The sequence below is a fragment of the Myotis lucifugus genome, unplaced genomic scaffold (assembly GCF_000147115.1).
Source record: "Myotis lucifugus unplaced genomic scaffold, Myoluc2.0 scaffold_97, whole genome shotgun sequence".
In the NCBI taxonomy this organism is placed as follows: domain Eukaryota; kingdom Metazoa; phylum Chordata; class Mammalia; order Chiroptera; family Vespertilionidae; genus Myotis; species Myotis lucifugus.
This window is the reverse complement of record NW_005871145.1, coordinates 1882015-1901089: the sequence shown is the minus strand read 5'-3', so window position 1 is coordinate 1901089 and position 19075 is coordinate 1882015. Positions and strand designations below refer to the sequence as shown.

Below are 19075 nucleotides of genomic sequence, written 5' to 3'. Positions count from 1 at the left end.
TCCAGACACACTGAAGGTCCATGGCCCACATCAATTGTACCCAGGTAAAGGAGTTTATTCTCATGGGCCTCACAGATCGTCAGGACTTAAAGATGCCTCTCTTTGTGGTTTTCTTATCCATCTACCTCTTCACAGTAGTAGGCAACCTGGGTTTGGTCCTAGTCATTAAGACAGATGCAAGACTCAACACACCAATGTACTTCTTCCTTAGCAACCTGGCTTTTGTTGATTTCTGTTATACTTCTGTCATTACACCCAAAATGCTTGGGAATTTCTTATACAAACAAAATGTTATCTCCTTCAATGCCTGTGCTGCTCAGTTAGGCTGTTTCCTGGCCTTCATGACAGCCGAATGCTTGCTTCTGGCTTCCATGGCCTATGACCGTTATGTGGCCATTTGTAACCCTCTCCTCTACATGGTTGTGATGTCCCCAGGAATCTGCATTCAGCTTGTGGCTGTCCCCTACAGCTATAGCTTCCTGGTTGCACTGTTTCATACCATCCTCACCTTTCGCCTCTCCTATTGCCACTCTAATGTCATCAACCATTTCTATTGTGATGACATGCCTCTCCTCAGGCTAACTTCCTCAGACACACACTCCAAACAGCTGTGGATCTTTGCCTGTGCTGGTATCATGTTCATATCTTCCCTGCTGGTTGTCTTTGTCTCCTACGTATACATTATTTCTACAATCCTGAGGATGCGCTCAGCTGAGGGAAGACGCAAGGCTTTCTCCACATGTGGCTCCCACATGCTGGCAGTCACCATATTCTATGGGACCCTGATCTTTATGTACTTACAGCCAAGCTCTAACCATTCCCTTGACACAGATAAGATGGCCTCTGTTTTCTACACAGTGATCATTCCCATGCTGAACCCCTTGATCTACAGTCTTAGGAACAAGGAGGTGAAAGACGCTCTGAAGAAAGTCATCGTCAATAGAAACCAGACTTTTCTGTTCATTAAATTAAGAAAGTGACTTAAGCAAATAAAAAGTATTTTCTTTATGGCCTGATTTTCTTTTTCTCTTAAAAAACTATCAGAGTGCCTAGTCTTTTTTTTTTAATAAGACGGCAACATTAGTCAATAAGATTATGTAAGTTTCAGGTGTACAATTCTATGATACATGATCTACATATTGCATTGTGGGCCCACCACCCAAAGTCAAATCTCCTTCTGTCACCATATATTTGACCCCCTTTACACTTTACAAATCCCCACCTCCTTCCCTCTGGTAACCAACATACTGCTGTCTGTGTCTGTGAGTTTTTACTTGTTTTTTTTTGTTTGTTCATTTGTTGCTTTCAGTTTTATATCCCACATATGAGTGAAATCGTATGGTTCTTAATTTTTTCTGTCTTGGGTTGTTTCCATGTCCATGCCTGGTCTCAATATGAGATTTCTAAATAGGTGTTCAATGAATAATAAATTTTTCTGAAGATGTTCATTTAGGATCAAATTTCTGAAAGTAAAAATAACCATAAGAATTAACCACCATTTATCTCATTTTTCAAATAGAAAACATATTAAAAATGATTAATTCTTTAGTTCATAAGATTGTAAACAATTTCCCCATTTCTCAAATAAAAGAATGCATAAAAAGCTAATACCTGAATATATAACTAGTTATAAGTAGAACAGAGACTAAAGTTCAGACTCTCCACTCCTCCAAAATCCCCAGTTCAAGATTCTCTGGTTGCATTAACAATATCTCACATGAAAGGCAAAGATGCATAGTCTAAATAATTGTTCCCTGATTTGCTAATATCTTGAAAAAATTTAAGAAAATATAAAACATTTTCATTTTATATATTTAACAATTTGTCTTTATTAAAGAGAATAGTACTGCATCTTAACTTTATTTATATCATTACTTTAACATGGCTTTCCACTTACCTGGAAATCTGGTTTGGTCTCAAAAGACTCTGAGAGAACTGCTTTTTTTATGCCTAGGAGACCTCATTATATTTTTTCCAGTTATCTTTAAAAAAATAATAATCTAACTCAAGGATAGAATTCCAGAGGGGCATCATACATTCTAAACAAATATATTCAAAATAATTGAAGCATATAGGCCATTTTGGCAATAACAAGGATCATTTGCAGTTATACTAAGCAAACCTTGGGTAAGTTGGTTACTATTGATTATGTTATAGCTTATAACACAATGAACACAGCAGGCAACGTAAAAGAACACATGCTATTGTTAAAGAATGGCTCTGTAGTATGTGCAAGCTCTCAAAGTTTATCAATTAAATAATGTTGTTACTAAATTTGGAGTCTTTTTAAAGATTAAACAATATGGAAAAGGCTAATAGTAAATTGTAAGCACTTGCATATCATTTTTTTCTTTCTATGAGCCTAAAGACCTAAATTATCATCCCAACTCTCCTAATGAATTTGAGGGAGCAATTGATAAATGAGAATTACTATACACTGTAATATAGATAATGTTATAGCCATAAATATTAGAGTATATTTTTCAAATTAATGCAATGATAATTTTACAATTTTCAAGTACACAGAAAATGGCTTTGAGTTTGTGAATCATTCATACCACTTAATAATTTTTTTATCTTAGGGTCATTTGAATGCTAATGACAAAATACTAGAAATATGCTATTAATATCTAGAAAGAGATTACATTAAAATAAAAATATTTCTTAAAAAATTTTTAGGTCAGAGTCCACTTTGATTTTATTATAATTTTTGATGTATCATAGAGACACAGGGTTAGTCTAATCCACAGTTCTCAATGTTTCTTTCCTCATCTTCTATTTAGATACATTTACCTCCCATTTGAAGATTTCAGTGGTTCCCTGTTTGCACACAAAGCTCCTGTAGCAGATTTTGAGTCTGTATTGTATGTAACAAAATTTTATCATTAAATCAAGAGAATTTACAACCTCCTGTCCGGCTGGTGCTTTGTGTCACAGCTGTTCTATTAGAGTATCAATTCTTGGAGTTTGATCTTAATGTGAATGCTGGGTCTAATATTTGCTACATCAAAGGTCTCAGACAGTTTATTGAGTTTATGCATGCCTCAGTTTCCATAGCAATATGAAGGTGAAAACAGTGTCAGCTGTTAAATCTATTGTCATAGGATCAAAACAACGGATAAAAAATATTTAAGAGTAAAAGAGTGTTTAAATTGATAGTTTTTTTATTTATTAAGCCTAATCTTAAAATATTGAACATTTGGAAAACTATTCAAAATAACTTTTAAAAATTTCGGGTTAAAACTGAAGAGACTTTCTATGTAACTATTAATATAACGGAAAAAAATTGTCATGATTTTTACTTAAATTTGATGATGATTTTATAAAATAGTTTTGACCTTTTTGAGGATATTTGTTTTCAATCAGACAAGTATTTCTTTCTCTTATTTTTTGTGATTATAAAACAACTTTGTGTTTTCTATTTTTATTGCTGACACTATATATATATATATATATATATATATATATATATATATATATATATGGCACACAGATGCCTCCAGAGGACATAGGATTAGAAAGGTCATTGAACCTGAAGGTGTAAGGAAGAAACAGTGGGGGCTTTGGAAAGAGTTTGAAGAACATGTCTAATGCAGAGTTCAGTGTTGAAGAGCTGCCAAAGAAAAAGGCTTTATTGGATTTTGGAATAAACAAGTGATAGTAAACTTGGTGAGGGCATTTCTTGGTTAAATGGGAAAAGAAAGTGGGTTATACTTGGTTAAGATATAAATATGATTGAGAAACTGAGGGTAGATGTCTGTTCTGAGATGTTTGGTTCAAAAGTGGTGAAAGGGAAAAAAAGATAAAGTAGTAATCAAGATAAAGTTTCCAAGGAGAAAATAAATGTAAGGGTGATGCTTTTTATATTTTGTTATGTTTTATCTGTCTAAACCATGTAGAAGGTGCATATTAGGCTACCTGAGACAATGTTGCGATAAAGGAAAATCAAATTAACATCTTTTCTGTTTAGTAAAGGAAAGCATAATTTCAATTCCACAAGCTTTTAAGCATTCATAATACAGCTTGAGTTCATAAAAATGCCCTGTGAAATTTAGTTCTTCTAAATCAGCGGTTCTCAACCTGTGGGTCGTGACCCTTTTGGGGGTCGAATGACCCTTTCACAGGGGTCGCCTAAGACCATCAGAAAATACATATATAATTACATATTGTTTTTGTGATTAATCACTATGCTTTAATTATGTTCAATTTGTAACAATGAAAATACATCCTGCATGTCAGGTATTTACATGACGATTCATAACAGTAGCAAAATTACAGTTATGAAGTAGCAACGAAAATAATTTTATGGTTGGGGGTTACCACAACATGAGGAACTGTATTAAAGGGTCGTGGCATTAGGAAGGTTGAGAACCATGTTGCCCAAATGTTACTCACTTTTGATCATTTACTGACTTGGCGATAGATACTAAAACGATGTCTCTTTATAATTAAAAGCTGTTTTACAATATGAAAAATTGTTCACTGCTGTGTATTCTGCCAAAAGACAGCCAAAAAATTCACAATCCTATTTTTCCCTGGCAACCACCATACTCTTGTCTGTGTCTATAAGTTTTTGTTTGTTTATCTTTCTTGTTTGTTCATTTCTTTCAGTTTTATATCCCACATATAAGTGAAATCATATGGTTTTTTTACTTTTTCTATCTGACTTGTTTCTTTTAGCATGACATTTTTAAGATCCAACCATGGTGTCACAAATGGTAGTATTTCATCCTTCCTTATGGCTGAGTAGTATTCCATTGCATATGTACCATATCTTCTTTATCCAATCACCTATCAAAGGACCCTTCAGCTGTTCCCATGTCTTGGCCACTGTGAATAATGCCACTATTAACAAAAGGGTGCATATATCTTGGCAAATAAATGTTTTCAAAGTTTTTGGAAGAGGGGTTACTAGTTCATATGGTAATTTTATTTTTAACTTTCTGAGGAACCTCCACAATGTTTCCATAGTGGCTGTATCAGTTTGCATTCCCACCAGCAGTGAATGAGGGTTCCTTTTTCTCCACAACCCCTCCAACACTCATTAGTGCCTCTCTTGTAGGTGTGAGGTGATATCTCATTATAGATTTTATTTGCATTTCCCTGGTAGCTAGTAAAGTTGAGCATCTTTTCATATATCTGTTGTCCATTTGTATGTCTTCTTGGGAGAAGTGTCTGTTCAGGTCCTCTGCTCATTTTTTAACTGAATTGTTTGCTTGTTTAGTGTTGAGTTGTAAGAATTCTTTATATATTTTGGATATTTACCCCTTGTTGGAGCTGTTTGTTATTACTTCCATTTTATATCTTTCACACCTATTTTCGGTAATTTTTAATGTTCTTATGAAATGATGAAATGATTATTTTGTGAGATAAATGTACAATTTAAGAAATCATTTTTATATAGGCTGTCATAATCACTTACATTTTTAACGTTTCTTTTTTCCTTTATATTTCAAGAAAAGTACAACACAGACTTTGCAATTGTATTGATTGTAAAACTTTAATCAAAGTACTTTTATTCTTTTTTTTACAGTGGATTTTCTATGTTGGAATTTCTGCCTGGACCAAATCCTTTCACAGTGAAAGCATAAGTAAAACCCACTCATAATTCACAGGTTCTGTCAGCGGTCTACTTAGACTGAACTTAACATAACCTCCTGGTGATCCGGGGCATCTCCTCACATTTAATTGATTTTATCTCACTGAGTCAAGATTATTCAGTGTGTGCTCTGGGGGAGTTCATTGCAGAATTGTCTATTTCATGGCAAAGGGCAATCATTCAGCAGTCACTGAGTTCATCCTCTTAGGCCTAACATAATCCACAGCTTCAAGCCGTTCTCTTTTGCGTATTCCTTCTGATTTACTTAATTACTGCCTTGGGTAATCTGGGTTTGATTGTGCTAATTCAGGTCAGTCCTCAGCTTCACATACCCATGTATTTTTTCCTCTGTCATCTGGCTTTTGTTGATTTCTATGGTACCTCCGCCATCACACCAAACACCCTCGTGAACTCATTTCGTGAAATTAAAAGTACGTCATTTTATGCATGTGCCACTCAAGTGTGTTGCTTTATCACCTTTTCCGTTTGGGAATTATTAATGCTCTCTGTCATGGCGTATGATCGGTACGTGGCCATCTGCAACCCTCTACTCTATGTAGTTCTCATGCCTAGAAAACTCTGCATTCAAATGGTCACTAGCTCTTATATTTACGGACTCACCGTGGGACTCATACAGGCAGTGGCAACATTCCACATGTCTTTCTGTGACTCTAATGTGGTCAACCAATTTTACTGTGATGACGTTCCCTTGATTGCTCTGGCCTGTTCCGATACCCAAGTCAAAGAGCTGATGTTGTTAATCATTGCTGGATTCAATGTTTTTTGTTCTCTTATCATTGTTCTGGTATCCTATGGATTCATTGTCTTTGCCATCTTAAGGATCCGTTCTGCTGCAGGAAGACAGAAAGCCCTTTCTACCTGTGCTTCTCACCTGTTTTCTATTACTATGTATTATGGGACCCTCAGTTTTATGTACCTTCAGCCCAAGTCAAGCCACTCGCTAGATAAAGACAAATTTGCTTCAGTATTCTATGCAGTAGTGATTCCCATGCTAAATCCATTGATCTACAGCTTGAGGAATCAGGAGGTAAAAAATGCTTTGAAAAAAATTATTGAAAAGGTATATTCTAGTAATTAATAATGAATTATGTTGTTACTAAAGAAGTGCTGGATATGGAGTAAGGAAATTTTAAATCAAGGCTTATACAGTGGTACAGTGCCATGAAGCACAGGAGCCTTTGTCTTCTGGGACTTTGTTTCCTGATCTCTATTTTCATGAAAAATAGTATTTTGTTGGTTTTGCTTGCACATGGTAGATATTTCATCAATGTTTGTATGTTTAGTTGCTGAATTTTAAAAAGGGGATAAAAATTGTCTGCTCCTTTTGACCATGAGATGTTTCAACAATGGAGAGGAAGATTGAAGCACCTTAAAATCATAACATTTTCTTATTTCACTGTGGTATTGAGAATTTTAGGTTGTCTTGAAAGACATGAACTATGCAGGTAAGATTTTCTTTCATAGTTGAACAGGGGGAAAATAACAAGGTGTTTGGGTGAGGATTTTGATTTTAAAATGCCAGGAAAGTGACCTTACTTTTCACTTTACAATGTCCCTATTGATATGGTTGAACATTTTTTAAAGACCTTACTTTTTAGAGTTGCTTTAATTTACAGCAAAATTGAGGGGGAGGTACACAGATGTGTCATATACCTCTGTTGCCACACATGCATAGTCTCCCTATTATCAACATTGTTAGCCAGAATATGGTATATTTGTTGCAATTGATAACCCTATATTTACACATCATAATCACCCAGTTTACCTAAAGGTTCACTCATGTCATACATTCTATGGGCTTGAAGAAAACGTATAATTACTTATATCCATCACTGTAATATTATACAGAGCATTTTACTGCCCTAAAAATCCTCTGTGTTATGTTTATTCATCTCTCCCTTACTACCCCCAGCCCTGGTAACCACTTATCTTTGTTTTTCATCCTCACCCGAGGATATTTTTCAATTGATTTTTAGAGAGAGTGGGAGAGAGAGGGAAAAACAGAGAGAAATATCAATGTGAGAGGAACACTTCGATTAGTTGACTCCTTCACAAGCCCCAACCTGGGCCCTGGCCAGGGAGGAGCCTGCAATCAAGGTATGTTCCCTTGACCGGAATCAAACCTGGGACCCTTCAGTCTACAGGTCAACGCTCTATCCACTGAGCCAAACCAGCTAAGCTGATTTTTTTAAAATATGTTTTTATTGATTTGAGAGAGAGAGAGAGGAAGAGACAGCGATAAAAAGATAAAAACATTGATGAGAAATATCAATCAGCTGCCTCCTACATGCCCCTTACTGGGAATTGAGCCTACAACCCAGGCATGTGCCCAGAACAGGAATCAAGCCAGCGACCTCTTGGTTCATAGTTCTATGCTCAACTCCTAAGCCACATCTGAGGTTTTTGGTGCAATCTAAATCATTACTTGTAGGCTGCAAAATACAACAGCAAGTCAACTCACTTCAATATAATGCATACATACCATGACCTCTTACTAAAATCCAAAATTTAATGAACTTTAGACTAAAGCATAAAGTGTAGTTAAACATTTTTGTAAGTTGTTTCATATGTGTTAAAAAAAATCTTTGTTTTTAGTTATTAATTCTTTATTATGCTTGCATTCAGTATACAGATGTAAAATTTCGAGTGAATGTTCCTTACCTGTTAAGCAAATTGGATTCCAAAAGATTAACCATAACATAATTTCTCATGTTTGTAAGACGTCATTGCATTTTTTTTTCTTCAGACATTTTCAAAGTGATGTAATACAAGGAAAATGTTCTAGAGGAAACAACAAATAGTACAAAACATACAATCTATATTACAAAAAGCCAGTGGCTGTGACGCCGTAACAACCAAACGACTGGTCACCAGGAGGTGCATTGATGGGTCCCACGCGTGCTGCAGGTCTGGGGTCGCGCGTGATTTTGCGCACTGAGCCTCTAGTACTTTAATAATGTTAAGTATTGTTGGAATTCACAGTTTTTGCCTCCATATCTATTGGACTCTGGTTGTGTTGTGGATTACTCAAAGAGAGTATGTAATGGGGTATTACAGAATTTACCAGGTGACCGAAAAATATGCACGTGTACCCGGAGATACAGGAAAAACACATTTATTTTCAGATGTTTCACATGTACTAGTACAGTGACTCAGGGGTCAGTCCTCCAAATCCTGAGTGAGTCAATATGGAGGAAGCTCTCCCTTTATATCTTTTGGTTTCTTTGTCCCCCAAATATGGATGGAACTTCCGGACCTTTCTCAGGCTTTGCAAAAAGCCCTGTGTGTTGAGATGGGGGCAGTGAGACCACACCTAAAGTCCTGGCCTGGTGCCAGAGCTGGTAACCCCCTCTGCGGGTTGTGTATTGTTCATGGTTTATGGCCTCTGTAAAATGTGAGTATTTAGGTAAACCAGTTTTGCAAGATTAAATTTTGGAGAAAGGGGCAGTGATTTAATTATAGGCTATCAAAAATGTACATTAGGGTACTGGCACAGATTCAGATTGCTAGCCCCTAAAAATATCTTATTTTCCCCATCATGGTGGGGGAGAATCAAAGTAGTTGAGGTATGTGACAGTGATAATTCATCTGATTATAGAGTGATATATTGTATGAATTTAAAGAGTGAATTGTAATAGAATGTAAACCTGAAAATTGAGAAGCACTTTAAGCTTGATTAAAGTCTGACAGGCCGCAATTAGCATGCTGGCCACACACTTCACAGAGCATAGTCACAGTCTGTTCCCCTTAGACAAGACCTGGACTGCCATGGGCAATGTAAACCAACTGGCTATAAAAAGAGGACCCGAAACCCATACAAATTATCCTTGGGAATCCTGAGCCACTCTTGGATTGAAGACACCGTGCTGTCATACCCTACTGCTCATAGAAGGTTAATGCTCGATGGAGTTCACTCCTCGTGGAGGTCTCTCGAGTCTGACTCCTGCTGCTGCCCGGTTGAGCCACTCCTCGCTGAGGCCTCCCAGAGGCACCACTGAGCTCCTGTCACAGCCTGTTCCAGAACCAGAGCTGTTCCAGCCACATCCAGAGACGCATGCCCAACAACATCAGCATTCGGATCCTCTATAAACCAGCACCCACGACACCAATAGATTTGTAAGTTCCCTGTGTGAGTACAATAAACCGAGTGATTTGCAACTGCATAAATGTCACCGTAGTATATATTTCCTCCAGTGATTCTTATAATGTTAAGTGGAAAATAATTAATAAACGCTCGAGCCTTAGTGTACCTTAGAGTAGTCTCGACGGTGCAAGACTACTTGAAGGCCAGAAAGGATTGGCATGACGTGATAATAAAAATATTAATATTGATGATTTAGCTGACCTACATTGACTGGAACAGGACCACAAGAAAGTGGGGCATTTGCGTCCCCTGGGGACCCTCCTCCACATTCCCCTGGCCCCACTGCTTCTTCCACTTGACCACTTCCCGGCTGTTCACCTGGCCCTTGTTCATGTGACCACTCCGGCTGGTCACCAGGGTCCTCCCCCCTGTTGACTTGACTACTTCCAGCTGGTCGCCAGGCTCCACCCCTTGTTCATGTGACCACTTCCGGCTGGTCACCTGGCCCTCACCCTTGTTCCCGAGACCCTGGCCCATTGTTCACCTGACTGCTGAGCCACACTGGCCGGGCTGCTTTGTGGTCACACAGAGGAGTGGACATCCCAATCTCTGGAAGTTGGGTTCAGTGCCTAACACCCACAGCCCCAGATCAAATTCTGGTCACAGGCTGCCTTCCAACCAGAGGGAAGGGCAGCAAGAATAAGAATTCCAGCTCCCCTTTAAGATAGCAATGGGTGTCCATGAGCCAAGGGACCCCACAACGTCCCCACCATGGGGGCATCTCACACTGGATTGTCCTGCGACCCTCACTGCACTGCCAGTGGGATCTGATAAAAGGGAAAGAGCTGTGTTAAGCCCCCGAAAGCCCGTTCCATTCAGGGAGCACTGTTCTACCCTCACTAGTGTCACTTACTGTTCACCGGGCCCTGAGGGCCAGTTTTCTGCCTCACTCACAGGGAACACCCTTCCTTAAGGACAGGGACCTCCTTGCTGCCATCCAGAGTCTGGACCACAGGAAAGTGGGGTATTTGCATATTCTTGGGACTCTCCTTCGCATTGCACTGGCCCCACCCCCTCATCCACTTGACGGATTCTGGCTGTTCACCTGGCCCTTCTTCAGTTGACCACCTCCTGCTGGTCACCTGGGCCCTTCCCACTTGTTCCCTAGACCCTGGCCCCTTGTTCACCTGACCACTGAGCCACACTAGCCAGGCTGCTTTGCTCCTCACGCAGATGGGTGCTTCCCAATCTCTTGAAGTTGGGTTCAGTGCCTAACACCCACAGCCCCAGATCAACTTATGGTCACACGGTGCCTTCCACTCAGTGGGGAGAGCAGCAAGATGGGGGATGCCAACCTCCTTTTTAGACAGCCGTGGGTGTCCATGAGCCTAGGAACCCCACATCGTCCTCACCATGGGGGCATCTCACACTGGACTGTTTTGCCACCCTGCCAGCCCTGCCAGTGGGTTCTGACATCAGGGAAAATGCTGTGTTAAGCCCCTGAAACACCATTCCATTCAGGGAGCACCATCCTGCCCCCACCAGAGTCACTTACTGGTCACCATGCCCTGAGGGCCAGCTTTCTGCCTCACTCACAGGGAATGCCCTTCCTTAAGGACAGGGACCATTTTGCTACCATCCAGAGTCTGACCTGTCCTAGTCAGTGTAGCTCAGCTAAATCATCAATATAAATGTTGTTATTAACATGTACAGGAGTGAGTCAATTGTGGAACTTCAAGTAGTCTTGCATTGTTGAGACTACTCTGTGGTTCACTAAGGTAAAGGTTTATTAATTACTTTCCACTTAACATTACAAGAACTACTGGAGGAAATATACTGCAGAGACATTAATGCAGTTGTGAATCACACGGTTTATTATACTCACAGAGAACTTACAAATCTCCTGGTGTTGTGGGCACTGACTTAGGGGACCCGGATGCTGATGTTGTCTGGCCTGCTTCTCTGGATATGGCTGGAACAGCTCTGGTTCTGGAACAGGCGTGACAGGAGCTCAGTGGTGCCTCCGGGAGTCCTCTGTGATTAGCAGCTCAACGGAGCAGCAGCAGTCATCAGACTCAAGACACCTCAGCAATGAGCGAACTCCATGGAGGATTAGCCTTCGGCAAGCGTCACGTATGGCAGCAGGTGTCTTCCATCCAAGGATTGAGCACGAGGAGCTCAGGATTCCCAAGGATAACTTGTATGGGTTTCAGGTCCTCTTTTTATAGGCAATCTGTTTACATTGCCCACGGCAGTCCAGGTCTTATCTAAGGAGAACAGACTGTGGGTAAGCTTACAGGAACTATGCCCTGTGAAGTGTGTGGCCAGCATGCTAATTGCGGCCTGTCAGACTTTACTCAATCTTAAAGCGCTCCGCAATTTTCAGGTTTACATTCTATTACAATTCACATTTTAAATTCATACAATATATCACTCTATAATCAGATGAGTTATCACTGTCACAAGGTAGTAAGAATGGCTTAGAGCAGTGATGGCGAATCTTTTGAGCTCGGCGTGTCAGCATTTTGAAAAACCCTAACTTAACTCTGGTGCCATGTCACATATAGAATTTTTTTTTATTTGAAACCATAGTAAAACAAAGACTTATATTTTTGATATTTATTTTATATATTTAAATGCCATTTAACAAAGAAAAATCAACCAAAAAATGAGTTCGCGTGTCACCTCTGAGGTTTGCCATCACTGGTTTAGAGTAACACAAACTTTGGATTCATTTGTTCCATTATTCTAGTAATGTATTTGGAGCCACTACTAATTACCGGGTCCTATTAGATATTGTTAAGAAATGGGAAAAGTAGAACTATCTCTGCTTACCAAGTTTTTGAAATTTAGAGTAGGTTACAAACAAATTAATAGGTGAATGAATAGTTGGATGTAACATGCTAAGAGATACTGAAACACCTCTAGAATGAAGTAAAATTTTACTGTAATCTGAGAAATAATAGAATTTTAGTAGCCAAGTAGAGAGGTGAAGATACAGGGAAGTGTATGCTGGCCAAACTATGTACAGAATCTGTGTAACATCTGAGAAATTTGTAACATGCAACAGGACTGAAGCATGGAGTTCACGTGAAGAATGCCACAAGAGGTGAGACTAGTCTGCAAAGTAGGATTTGCCTATCAAAGGTTGGGTTCACCATGTTAAGAAGTTTGGCCTCTAATCTAAGGTCAATGAGAAACAACAAGCTAATATTTGCATGTTTAAAGGTGTGATGGGCACAGAAAGGATGGCAAGGCCCTCTTTATATCTTTGTAAACTTCTACAGTTTTATGTTTTGGAATTTCTGCTTAGAACAAATCACTTCATTCTGCAACCAGAACTAATATGAAGATTCTTCTTAGAGTGCAATTATAGAAGGTCATAATCAGTTCCCAACATCTGCTTGATTATTGCCAATGGATACAAGAATGCTCAGAATGTGTGCTCTGGAGGGTTTTAAGATGTAAAATAATAATAATAATAATAACCTTTAAATCTATTCCATGGCCAAAGTCAATTATTCAGCAGTGTCAGAGTTTATAGTTTATCTCCTCAGGACTCACAGATAATCCATACCTTTAAGCCATTTTTTGGCATATTTCTAGTAGCTATTTTCCTGAGTAATCTCGGTTTGATTGTGCTATTTCAAACCAGTCCTCAGCTTCACACACCCATGCATTTTTTCCCCTCAGCCACCTGGCTTTTGTTGATTTTTCTTTTACTTCGTCTCTCACCCCAAACACCTTGGTAAATTTCCTGTGTGAAGTGAAAGGTATAACATCTTATGCATGTGCCATTCAGGAGTGCTAATTAATCACATTTGTAATATGTGAACAGTATCTGCCCTCAATCATGGCGTATGATCAGTATATTGCCATTGGCAACCCTTTATGTCATTCTCATGCCTAGAAAACTCTGTAATTGAATCATTGCTACATTTATGAATTCACTGTGGGTCTTATACAGACAGTGGTGACATTCCACTTGCCTTTTGTGACTTCAATATGGTCAACCACTTCTACTGTGATGATGTTCCCTTGATTGCTCTGGCCTGTGTGATACTCAAATCAAAGAGCTGCTGTTGGGAATCACTTCTGGGTTCAATGCCCTTTGCTCGCTACTGATTGTGATCATTTATTTCTTCATCATCTTTGCCATACTAAGGATCCATTCTGCTGAAGGAAGACAGAAAGCTTTTCCTACCTGTGCTTCCCATCTGACCTCCATCACAATATTTTATGGGACAATCATTTTTATGTACCTACTTCCCAAGTCAAGCCATTCTGTGAACACATAAATTTGTTTTGGTGTTTCATGTGGTAGTAATTCCCATGTTAAACCCATTCATCTGTAGCTTGAGAAACCAGGAGGTAAAAAACTCACTGAAAAGAATTAAAGAAAAGTTGTGCTTGGCTATTAAATAACTGAAATATTACTGGACAAGGAGGGATCAGAGGACTTTGAGTTGTGTTTTACTTACGACTAAATTAAGTACCAAGAAAGTCTGAGAGAGAAAAAAGAGGTCTCTACATATGATCACTAGTGGTTCTTCACAGATTACACTCTAATTTAATTGATAAGGTCAAAATATGTAGGAAAAATATGGGCTTCTCTGAACTAATACATAAATGAGAAATATAACTGAGAGAACATGAGGGAATTATAAGTAGGCATACAAAAAGTATAAATTAAATTTATTAGAATACTTACATTCTAGATATATTTTTTTAAATCTTGTACTTCTAAAACAATTAATTTTTATATCAAATTAAATCATATTTTCAAGGAATTTTAATTATATGCATTTTTAAATTATTTTTTTTCAAAGGCAAATAGGGTAGAGACCACTTAATTTATTTATCTTGTAAATCCTGATTTTCACATATTAAACTTGATGTGTGTGACTTATTTGTTAGTATTGATGAGGACTAAATGAGTTAATAAATGCTAAAAGTTTACAATTAGGCTAAACAATAGAAAATACTCAGTAAATCTCACCTACTTTTCTTCTTTTCCTTATTGTTAATAGTAGTGCAGAAATATTGGCTGGTGGTCTTCTTTTTTAATCTTTATTGTTGAAAGTATTACATAGGTCCTCCTTTTCCCCCATTAACCTCTTCCAGCCTGCTTAGGTTCTGGTCTTTTATTCAAATAAAATATTTGAAAACAAGTTATACAGAAAGTGTCCTGTTCTTTTAATAACAATTCAGTCTTCACTTAACAAGCAGACAAGAAGTGAAGAGAAACTAAATCAAAGAAAATATAACATAAAGTCTGAAGCTATTAGTATCAATATTCAAGAATAATTGCTTGGATTTCTATTCAAAGTAGACCATAGATTAGTTGTAGGTACAAAAAAATCTAACCTTTTTATTTACAGAAAAATGTCTTCAAGATGATCCATGTCACTGACAATAATGATAATAAAGCTGATATTCAACAATCCTATATTAGGTTGATTGTGTCTTGGTCCTTACATATATTTCTACCTAAATGTTTATACACAAGTTTGTGAGGTAAGAATTTTCCTTATTTTACAAATAATTGGAGCTTTATATGCCACAAAACCAGGAGGAACAAACCTCAATTTTGGGGCAAACTTTCTGAAATCTGTCATGTTCTTCACTAATCTTGGACACTGCCAATGATGAATCCATTTCCCACTATTTTTTATCAGTCTCTTGATTCCATATCCAGACACAAAAAACATTTTGGAGATCACAAAAAGAGGGATAAAAATACAAACATTTTATTTCAATACACCTAGAGACAAAAGGAAGAATGTTGCTTTTGATATTTTGACTGAGGGGCTGGTGTCTCAAGAGATGAGCCCTACCACCTGAAACAATGGCTGGAGTCCAGTCCTGGAGGCTGCTCAAAACTGTGTGTCCCTGTCCAGGAAGAATGAATAACATGTCTATCAAGTACACCTGAATTTCTTGGTCCCTGAGAAAAGCCAGGTTTACCTTAGAAGTGATTGCTGATAGTAAGGAATTAAAATTGGGTAAAAACGTGAAAACTTCAGTTTAATTAGTGTCTGAGCATTGCTATTATTAATCATTTTAGGAAGCAGAAAACTCCAGAAGGCCTGTGTTTTTCAGGCAAGGCACCAAGATCCTACAGGTGTGAATTCCTTTACCTGTAAAAAGAGAGAGACTGTCTATGATGCTTCTATTTGTCTCATATGTGATAGGTGAGAGCAGACATGTTTATGAGTCTACATAACTATATATTGAGAAGGCAAACTGTGGTGAATAGAAACATCATGTTTCTGTCAAAATTGCTTTAAAAACCAGAGAATTTATTCAACTCCCAAGGTTCTAAAAGTACCTTCTGGCAGCACATTTGAGTTATTTACAAAATAAGCGCAGAAGAGGAAATAATTAGCTAGTGTCGCAAACCTCAAACTGCCCTCTGTACAATGACTGCAACTATCACAACCTCCTCCTACAATGGTAAAATAATAAAAAAAAATAAATCACTAATATAATTATTTTTATGAAATGTCAAAATAAAAGTACATCAAATCATTGATTTTTAAATTTCATGGCATGATTCTATAAGGGTAATTGAATAAATAGCAGGCTCCTAAAATTATTTCTACTTGAACAAAAATGCAAATACATTGAATTTATTCATTTAAAAGTACAATTTATTATAAACCATGTTCTTCAAATTATATTTTAAAATCTGATATTGATTATCAGACTTAAATCTAGATAATCTATATTATAATACACCTTATTCTTAATACCCATAGTATTAGGAAAACAAAATTCAGATAGTCTTGAATTTGCACTTAGAATTTTCATATAGCTAGTTATGTGACCTTAGGTAATTTATACATAATCAAAGCCCAGAGGTGAAACCTCACACACTTCTAGGTTTGTTTAATTTTATTAAGCAAGACTGCTTGATTAAGTGCCTGGCTAGAAAACTAACCAGATTTGTCTTTACGTAAAGACCAATAAGCTTTTGAGTGCTCAGTGAATTAATCTTTAATTACATATAACATGCATTTATATAACAAGCATTTACTTAGCACTTATTAGCACAGGATATTTTTCTAAGCACCTTATAAATATTAACTTGTTTAGTCTTCAAAAGAAGCCAATGATAGGGTCCTGTTATTTTCTAAAATGGGGAAGAGAGTCACAGAGTTCAGGCCAATTGTCCAAGGTTGCACAGATAATGAAGGAAGGAGATAGAATTCAAACTCTGGGAGTCTTGATTCCAGAGCCGTTCTAGCAAAAGGAGGCTGCTGCCTTTGCTTGGGATCCACATGTGTGTGTTTGCTAGTGTGTTTGTGTTTGGAGATAATTTCAGTGGTCTCTAAAGGCTGAGTGGGACTCTGACTCATACTGACTGTCCAGGACTGGCCTGTGTCCTTACATACAATGTCAAGGTCTGTCGAAGTAATAGTCACATTTTCAGTTGATTGGGAAAGAATTCCATGAAATATCAGCAAGAGACAGCTTGATTTATTTCCCTTTTTGTACTTAGTAAAGCATTTAGTAGTATTATTTTCTTGATTTTAATATCTTTAAGCTTTCACGCCCTTTATCCAAGACTTTTTTAGAGGCATCTTTCACCTCTTTGTTCCTTAGACTATAGATGAGGGGGTTCAACATGGGGATCACCACTGTGTAAAATACAGAAGCCATTTTGTCTGTGTCCAGGGAGTGGTTTGATTTGGGCTGCAGGTACATAAAGATGAGGGTGCCATAGAAAATAGTAACAGCCACCATGTGGGAGCCACAGGTAGAAATGGCCTTGCGTCGCCCCTGGGTAGAGCGGATCCTTAGGATGGCGACGACGATAAAGATGTAGGAGGTGAGGACAATGGAAGAAGAACAGATCATGTCAAAGCCAGCAAAGGCGAAGATCAGAATCTCCTTCACGTGTGTGTCTGAGCAGGACAGAGCCAAGAGGGGGATGTCATCACAGTAGAAATGGTTAATGACATTGGGGCCACAGTAAGTTAGCCGGAAGGTGATAATGGTGTGGAACAGAGCCACCAGAAAGCTGTATATGTATGGAACTGCCACCAGTTGAACACAGACTCTTTTTGACATCACGGTTGAATAATGCAGGGGACTACAGATGGCTACGTAGCGATCATAGGCCATGGAAGCTAAAAGGAAACACTCAGTGATCATGAAGGTGAGAAAACAACCCAGTTGAACTGCACAGGCGTGGAAAGGAATAGTGTTATATTCCACAACGAAGTTCACCATCATCTTCGGCGTGATAGCAGAGGAGTAACAAAGGTCAACAAAGGCCAAGTGACTGAGGAAATAATACATAGGGGTGTGGAGTCGAGCATCAATCCTGATTAAGGTTATCAATCCAAGGTTACCTAGCACTGTGACCAGATAGATGACTAAAAACACCACAAAGCACAGGGCCTGCAGCTCTGGCCGGTCTGTAATTCCCTTGAGAATAAATTCAGTAACATGAGTGATGTTAACTTCAGCCATTTATTCTGGCAGATTTTGTTGCAAGTTGAAGAATGAAAATGACACTTTTCATGGCCCCTGCCAGTGTTGGGGAAAAGTGATCACTGATGTTTTCTCACCTTGAATCATGTCATCTTGTGGGCAAAAAGGTACACCTTAGCTCTCTAATGACACGCAATACTTGCCCCAGGTAGAGGAATCTTTTACTCTCAAAATAGTCTTCCTAACACCTCTTTTGCTTTGTAATTTTAGGAAGTAAGGGAGGATGTTGATTAAAAGTTAAATATTATCGGAAAAAATATCTTGAGGCAACTAACACTAATACTTCAGTGTTTTTGTTGCCAGTATCTGTTTTATGCACATGTAAATATGGCAGCACAAAAATGTGTAATTCTTAAATGAAACTAGATTATTTCCTTATGTTTCAATTTTGCGCATGTTTCACAGCTCTAAAATATATCAAAATAACCTAGTATGACTTATTCATTTTCCTATATCCTATTCCCACTTATCTAGGTTAAGTACTTTATGGTCTATAAGCTAAAACAGTTCATCAGAAATTGAGAGAATTGAAGATTGATGAAGTAGTAAAAGTACAAATAGATATCCTTTATAAAGTACTAAAAAGCAGAGAGTATGAGAGTGAAAAATGCAGTTAAGATATTAATGGTATTATCGCTAAAGCAGACTGATCCATTTGATACCACAGCTCAGCTAGGTTAGGGTGGGAGGTTGGCAGTTCACTCAGTGTACAAACTCTGCATGCAAACTGCTTATGACTCACCTGCTTCGCCCTGACTCTGGCTCCCCGTGAGCTCATTCTGTAGTTGTTGGGGTGATATATTAGTTCCTGGCTTCCTTTGGGTCTAAAGTTGAACCTCTAGAGATATCTGAAAGCTGTAATGTTTTCT

General features: G+C 38.1%; 3 protein-coding genes and 1 pseudogene across 3 annotated transcripts; 3 read left to right on the top strand and 1 right to left on the bottom strand.

The window, feature by feature from the left end:
* The first annotated feature begins 20 nt into the window (after positions 1–20).
* LOC102438013 (olfactory receptor 1044) lies at positions 21–980 on the top strand. Its single transcript, XM_006091923.1, has one exon. It carries the CDS (start codon positions 21–23, stop codon positions 978–980), a length of 960 nt encoding a protein of 319 aa, XP_006091985.1.
* Positions 981–5761: 4781 nt separating this feature from the next.
* On the top strand, positions 5762–6698 carry LOC102426401 (olfactory receptor 5AL1-like). Its single transcript, XM_014458450.1, is given in 2 exon segments — positions 5762–5814; positions 5816–6698. Coding segments are annotated over 2 exon segments (936 nt in total).
* Positions 6699–9674: 2976 nt separating this feature from the next.
* LOC102426086 lies at positions 9675–14129 on the top strand (annotated as a pseudogene).
* Positions 14130–17225: 3096 nt separating this feature from the next.
* Positions 17226–18185, bottom strand: LOC102425769 (olfactory receptor 1038). Its single transcript, XM_006092054.1, has one exon. The coding sequence runs from the start codon at positions 18183–18185 to the stop codon at positions 17226–17228; it is 960 nt and encodes a 319-aa protein (XP_006092116.1).
* Between the last annotated feature and the right edge of the window lie 890 nt (positions 18186–19075).